We start from the raw sequence: 7,837 nt of genomic DNA on the forward strand, positions 1-7,837 counted from the left end.
TATATATATATATATATATATATATATATATATATATATATATATATATATATATATATATATTTCACAATAGTACAGTTTTTACTGTATTTTCAATCAATTAAATGCCGCCTTGGTGAGCATGAGAGACTTTCATAAACAATGAAATATCTAATCTACCCCAAACTTTTGAACAGTACTGTATGGAGTGTTCTCACCTAGTTCTCACATGATATCTTCATTCCTACATCCTCCACTGTCAGTCCCATGATTCTGCAGGTCAGGTGATGAATGAATGACCCAGCAGATGAACAGCAAATAAAACTTGCAGGTCCATTAGTAACCTTTGTTATGTTTCATTTTGTTATTCTTAAGTTATATTTCTGGGCATTTTCTGCCTTTATTAAATAGGACAGTTAAGTAAAGACAGGAAGTCATCAGAAGTGCTGCCCATAAAGCTTTATCTCTTTTAGCTCTTAATTTTATTAAACCAAATAAACCATCAGTCTCACAAATGTGAATCATCTTTTCTGAAAATGCATTAAATTCACCGGTAGTTTAAAAATAAGAGTGTAAATGTCTTTAGTGAGCCATAATTCATAGAAATCTGACTTGACACGCCCCATCTATTACTCTCACTGTGGTATTCAACGAAGAAGGGAGTTTCATGGTCTGTAAAATTAAGCACACTGAATGAGTTTATTGTTTCACTGACTCCTACCCATTTAAACTAATGTCACATTAGAGTGATATAGAATCACAGAATTTGGGAACAGTGAATGGCTTTAGTCTCTATCCACAACAGTTGAAAAGGATTTCCCAGCGTCATGAAGCAATATATTATTTCATGAGAGAGTGGGCTGATATTTTAGGGGTGATACACTTCTGATGACACTGTAAATAATAGACTGACAGGCTAATTTTTTGGCTTACATTGTTCTTGGTTTTTAATCAAATGCAATCATGCCATTTTCATGCTTTCTGGATGCACTCTGTCCAGCTTTACTTAGTCAATCTGTAATCCATCTGAAAAAATACCATTGCACAGATGTATTCAAACACAGTGCTTTTGGATGTACGTGTTTGTGCTGCTTCGAATGGAAACTGCATCTTACATTTCATTCCTATGTTGTGAAATGCATTTAAACAAACACACTTGAGGAACCTGTACATTTTTCCCGTGTTATACACTAGGTTTCATTAAAACTTTCGATTTAAGAGTTATTGTCTCATTAGTGTAATTAGATGATTACTGTTGCCACAGAAACATGTGAACCAGCCCTTGTAAACTCAGAGAGACGTGGCCTTCATTTGTGATTTACCAACTCTCTGGGTTTTAAAAAAGGACGCAAGACCACAAAAAGATGCTCCATGGCCAGTTCCCTCTTTAAAGTTTAACGGCACTTGTTACTCTCACCCGTCTGTTATGAGGGGGCTTTGTAGTAAGGAAGGTTTCCGCCTGGGGAAGCTCATTTATGGGGCTTTTATGGAGTTAGCACATAGCCTTTAGCTAAAGGACTGACCTTCATTATCCATCCCAGCAACCATTATCAGACTAATTCTAATGAAATACACCATATGGACACGGTTACAGCCAACGAGAAAGAGAGATGATTAGTGAAATTTTACTATTTGTTTGCGAATGAAGATTCAAGTGTTTAGACTTTGTTCAGCTGAGCAGAAAAACAACAAAATATATAAATCAGAGAAAAAGACTTTATAAATACTTGTTTTTTTAAGAGCTGGCAGACTTTTGACTGTATGTAGGGCAAATTGCAATTATATAAATACACTGGTAACACTTTGCATTAAGGTTTCAATATGTTAACAATAGCTAATATGACAGCTAATGCAAAAGAATAATGAGCTATAATTTTACATCATAAACTGGTTTTTGAGACATGTTTGGTGTGAATTGCCCCCAAGTCATATAAATTAACATTAGCACTCTAGAATACTTCCTTCTGATTGGTTAAGCGTGATATTTGGTGGTCAATAGAGATGGGTCATTCATGAACGACACGATCATTTTGCCTCTGTCACTTGACAAATAAAGGTGAACTATTATTTTTTTCACATATTTTATCTTTGGCTGCATTATATTTCCTAATACAAATATGAAGATATAACATTTTTAAACTAATAAATTAAATGACTTTGATACACATTAGTGCATTTTGCTCCACACAATTCAAAGTTATGTTAGTAAAATGATCTGATATTTACATCACTGGTCAGATATTGCATATTATCATCATCTTTTGCAGCGCTGTATATCATGCTGCTCACATTCACGTATCATACAAACGAAACTGGTGCCATTTTGCATCGCAACTATTTACTGTAGTGAAAATGACCTTTGATGACTTTAGTATAAATATTACTGTAATATTGTTGCAGTGATCATCTTGTTGCTAGGGCAATTGTTTTGTCCATTGCAGTTGCAGAAGCTTTAAGAAAATATGCAGGTAAACGTATAATATAATTTTGACTCACGTCAGTATTTCATGTCCAAGTTTTTATTGATTTACTGAGTGACCATGTAATACATGTAATACTAGTTTATTTGTTGGTGGTATAACAGCAGTGAGACTGTCCAGACAGGCCCCACACTCCTCCCTCCAGCATGTAAGATGGCACAGTGTTAATTGTGGTGGGTTTTTCCCTGTATGAGACACTGGGGTTAGAGCTCTATTCTGTTTTACTGAGCACTTACAGATGTCCCTTAAGCTTTTGATGTCTTCATGTTTTTCCTTTTCTTCTCTCTCTGGCTCTAGTTGTCAGTTGGTTTACGGTTTTCTGTACAGAGGCTGGAAGATGCCCCTCCTTCCATTGGCTTTGAGCTGCAGATACACAGGTACAGTAAATATTCCCCTTCATTTCACCTGTTTGCAAATTACAGATCTGCAAGTTGCTTCTTTGGTCTTCAAGTAAGCATAATGTATTCTCACTGAGATTATCTTTGACTCACACACACACACACACACACACACAATCATACACATTTCTGGCCAAATCATTGTCAACACCAAAGTCCTTATGTTCCCACTGGTCATAAAGTTATAAAGTGAATAAGTATGTGTGTCTAAGAAGCTGAACACATTGCCGGCTAACATTTCTGGTACCTTAACTTGTAATTTAATTTAAAGACCTCTTGCACTAATCGTGTGTGTGTGTGTGTGTGTGTGTGTGTGTGTGTGTGAACATGGTAAGTGGTGTGTGTCACTTTGATGTATGTTTTAGGGGATCATTTTGTAAGCAAGGGCCCCAAATGTTGGTCGTAATAGAGTCAGGGCTTCAGAACAGGAAGCTGAGTGTTGATAAGATGTCCTTGGATGGGTCACAGAAAATGGATGGCATATCTAAAGAAACTCTGTTTGTCTATGTGTGGGTGTATGTAGAGAAAAATTACAATTTTGGAAAATATTGGGGGAGTAGGTTCTCTGGTTTTTGGTCGTGTTTTGCCATTATTAGTGATGGGTCGTAATGGTCAAATAGCCAACTAGTTGAGTAATGAGTTTGTCTATTTTATATATGAGCAGTATCACACAAGTAGCTGTGTGATATCACTCTATATCAGCATGGCTGTGATTCAGCCATAGGCACAAGGCTGCATATATTTTCTAATATAAATTATATTTTATAATATAAATGATTAAAAAAATCATGTAACATGAACATGTAACCTGACTTATCGATTTTGAAGTTTTGTATATCATTGCATTGTGTTTTTAGCAGAACTCCCCACTTGGTTTGCATGTCCTTGGTCATGTTCTGTTAAGCTCAGGGGTGAAGTGTATTTGTTATAATAACACTCCTCACTGGGATGTTACTCACACATGTTTAATGTGCACATGTTAGTTTTGGGGTGTAGAGATGATTGCCAGGCTGCTCTCAGAGGAGGGATATTTCCCTAAGGGTTTAATTAATCACTGAACCCTAAAGTCTCTCAATAACTCAGAGCATGGTTAGGTCAAACAGGAGGGCGAGTCTAAGGGTGTGTATGTGTGTTTGCCTGTACATGTGAGCGTGCACATGTAATATGTTTGCACTTAAGTGTGTGCAGTATGAATGCATTTGTGGTGTGTGTCTTATCTGTTTCGGCATGTGCATCTCTGGAGAATAGAAACATCTTCTGCTGACTAATGTTGGCCACATGTTCCTCTGCCCACTCTGATTTTTCAATTTGAGACAGAATGAGAGTGAGAGACAAAGAGGGGGAGGGGGGGGACTACAGATACAGAGAGATAGAAGCCAGGTGTCATGCAACAAGAAAGATTGTTTTGTCTTTCAATTCTTTTAAAGTTGTGTGTCTATGGTTGGTAATAATGGATTTTTTAATTTTTACTTGTGAAAATAATTTATGTAATTATTAATTATAAAAACTTCAAATAATATACAATATTGTTCAAAAGTTTATGGTTGGTAAGATGTTAAAATTGTTTTTGAAGAGGTCTCTTATACTCACCAAGGCCACATTTATTTAATCAAAAATACAGTCAAACTGAAATATTGTGAAATATAGTTACCATATAAAATAACTTTTCTATTTTAATACATTTTAAAATGTCATTTATTCATGTGATGGCAAAGCTGATTTTTCAGCATCATTACTCCAGTCTTGCTTGAGTGTCACATGATCCTTCAGAAATCATTCTAATATACTAATGTAAATTTATACTCATTCTAATGCACATTTTTTAAGAAATAGAAATATCTTGTAACATTATATAAATTTAGTGTTTCTTTTCTGAATAAAAGTTCATTTCTGACCCCAAACCTTTCATCACTCGTGGACTTTTGTATATATCTACGGAGCTGTAAATAAACGATACCTTGTACAAAAGTGCTATTGTGGGTAGAGCCATAATTTTTACAAATTTACACTTTTTACGTCCCCAAGCGAGTTGGTGGTTCTCGCATTATCACAATATAATTTAAAGTATAGAATTTATGTATTGGTCTTTTTCTACTTTATAAATAATTAGACGTTTATTTTAAATTGCTTGGATTCTGATTCTCTCAGGATGGAAATATAGGTGCTGGAATCAAGGCATCACATTTACTGACACATTTACTAAAGATTTAGTATTTAATAAGATTTTTAGACCTAAATGAATGAAACAAAATCTTACAAGACTTCAAAGATTCTGAGGTCTCATTGTTCCTTTCAGTCACACAGTGACTTTTATGACATATAGTAAATATGTCATTTTTTGTGAGCCCCAGTTATTCCACAAGATCAAAGTTACATTTGTCAGACATTTATTGTTTTTTTTTTTCTGTGCATTCATCCTCTCTTTCCACTTCCTAGATTTCCTGGAAATATATATATATATTATAATTTACTTTTTATATATATATTTTTTTTTTTTTTTTTGCAATTTACGTCAATGTTTTTAACAGCTGCATAGTTCTTAAAGTGACATTTAATAAGGTGTGCATCAATAGCAGATATAGGCTATTAGGACAGATTCTGAAATTACACGGCCAAAAAGGCCAAAAAGAGGCCCATAAGAATTTCAAATACAGTACTGTTTAATTAAATTGTAATTACATTACTTTGTCACACATTAGAAAACTAGTAAACATAGAGTACTTTCAATTTTAGCATGTTGCAAGTTTGCACTTCTTTTTTTGCATTATCACAAATGATAATTTGACAACAGGCATAAAGTCCATCTGTTGTGTTTGTCCACACTCTCTGGGTGAACTTCCACTTCTATAATATTTGCATTCATTGTGGTGACATACTGTATGAGACAGACGGTCGTCTGATATACTGGTATACGTGTGTGGCTGGTGGGGATACTGTGGTTTTCACTTCACAATGACTGACGAGACAGTTGACTCGGGAACTCTAGGATAGTGACATTCATCCTCTCATTCTTGCATTCTTAAAGGACAGACACGCTCACAGAACACAGATGTTCCCTGCCTCAGGCTCACACATGGAACTGTTCAGTAGTCTGAGACACTGTGGGCCAGTTCACTGTGACCTATAAAGAGCATTACTGTCTCATAGTACACACTACATAACTCTATATTACTGACACTTTATTTTAAATGTTACCTTGATAATGTAGCATAAAGAATAATGTTTATAGTAATAAAGATTCATATTGCAAATGAACAATATATTGTTTGTTTCTCTGAACAGCTCTAATAAGGACAACTCCAGAAGCGTTCCAGTGAATTTGACTCTAAGCATTGCAGCGAGAGCACAGGTGGAGATCAGAGGGTGGGTGTCTCTCGTTATCTGTCTCTTTCTGTCTCACTGAGCCGAAAATGAGCAGTCCCAGTCCTTTTTCAATAAAAGAACCCAGACTGCCACTATTTGCCTGTTCAGAGGGATCCACTGGACCTTTATAACTAACGCTCACTAAACACTTCTGTTTGTTATGGATGATGCATTAGCCAATGTCATCTATTATTTTCATTCAATCAAATTGTTTTTTGTTTGTTTGTTTGTTTTCTCAATCAGTATACTGTTTCACTTGGAAATCTGCCACGTTACAAAATTAAAACAGGTTTTGAATGGTGTTTATTGGCAAATATGTAAGACTGTATATACTCATTTTTGCATCTTACAGTACCTGTTTATAATGAAAATCATCCTCTTTTTTTCCTTAGTGTGTCTCACCCAGCTCAGGTTGTTTTGCCTTTTCCTCGATGGGAACCCAAAGAGAAACCTGTGAGAGAGGATGACGTCGGCCCTCAGGTTCAACACATATATGAGGTGCAGAATAAACAGACACAAAACATTATTGATGAACATGGAGTGCTTCAAACACAGGAATAGAAGAGAGAGGGTATAAAAGTACTGGAAATAACATGCTCTGTTAAATGGCCAGTAAGCAGCAAATATTCAATACATTGGTGTAATCAAAGGGATCCACTAGCATACACACACACACACACATACACACACAAAGTACAAACATACAAGTCATGCCAAAACTTACCAGCCTAACTTATTAACATATGCTGAACACACTGAGTGTGAGTGGATTTATTAAATTTTTATCTGAAAGACAGTATAATTTTATGATTCAATATTATTTTTAACAACAACAACCCAATTATCTCTCCAACAATAAAATCAAACACTAATCTATTATAAGAAATCTGGTACGCTTACCACAATAAACTTTCCCTGTGGAGTGTAGTACATTCAGCTAGCAAAAAACAGCTTCTGGAAAGCTATTTATTTGTTGTTTGCTTTTTGGAGACTCTTGGCCTCTTTGTGCTGCAAGAGGGCCTCACTAAACACCATCTGTCCTGCGGCTATTAATTTTTTAATTGGCTGTAATGTTGGCCAGACGCTGTACAGATGGTTTATGTTAGAAGCAGCTTCAGCTCGGGTTCAGTCCAACTGTGAATGCTAATGCTAATGCTAGCCCAGAGTGTTTAATTAAATGTTTATCAGTTCTTGTACATTCTTCCGTAATAAATACAAATCTGATGATTAATTTTAATTGATTTGGCATCAACAGCACTCCTTATGAAAATCTGCCATAGTTTTATTATAGTTTTTTTTAATTCAATATCAGCATGGTATGAATAGTAATATCAGCCATTTATTGGTTATTGGCTATAATATGAAAACAATTATCAGCCCATTGGTATTGGCCATAATTTTCATACCGGTATCTCGATAAATGTTTATAAGGGAACAACTCGAATATTTTTAATAGATTTAAATTAATTCAGTTTATGCTGATTTTGTTGTTAATCTCTTTTTGTATTTCTCTCCCTCTTCCCAGTTACATAATAAGGGTCCGAGTTCAATAAGCAGGACTGTGTTGGAGGTGGGCTGGCCCAGTCAGTACCGTGAGGAACACCTCCTTTATGCCCT

The 7,837-nt window shown here is 35.3% G+C and overlaps 1 protein-coding gene across 1 annotated transcript in view; it reads left to right on the forward strand.

Annotated features, from left to right (window-relative positions):
* LOC107598003 (integrin alpha-8-like) overlaps positions 1 to 7,837 on the forward strand; it is a 55,645-nt gene that overhangs the window by 27,647 nt on the left and 20,161 nt on the right. Inside the window, exons 10-12 of the mRNA XM_016289243.1 lie at positions 2,757 to 2,836; positions 6,140 to 6,220; positions 6,613 to 6,718. Of these exons, the coding sequence (XP_016144729.1) occupies positions 2,757 to 2,836; positions 6,140 to 6,220; positions 6,613 to 6,718 (267 nt within the window). The remainder of the gene's footprint in view (positions 1 to 2,756; positions 2,837 to 6,139; positions 6,221 to 6,612; positions 6,719 to 7,837) is intronic.

This window comes from Sinocyclocheilus grahami, unplaced genomic scaffold (assembly GCF_001515645.1).
Source record: "Sinocyclocheilus grahami isolate Dianchi unplaced genomic scaffold, SAMN03320097.WGS_v1.1 scaffold242.1, whole genome shotgun sequence".
Taxonomy (NCBI): domain Eukaryota; kingdom Metazoa; phylum Chordata; class Actinopteri; order Cypriniformes; family Cyprinidae; genus Sinocyclocheilus; species Sinocyclocheilus grahami.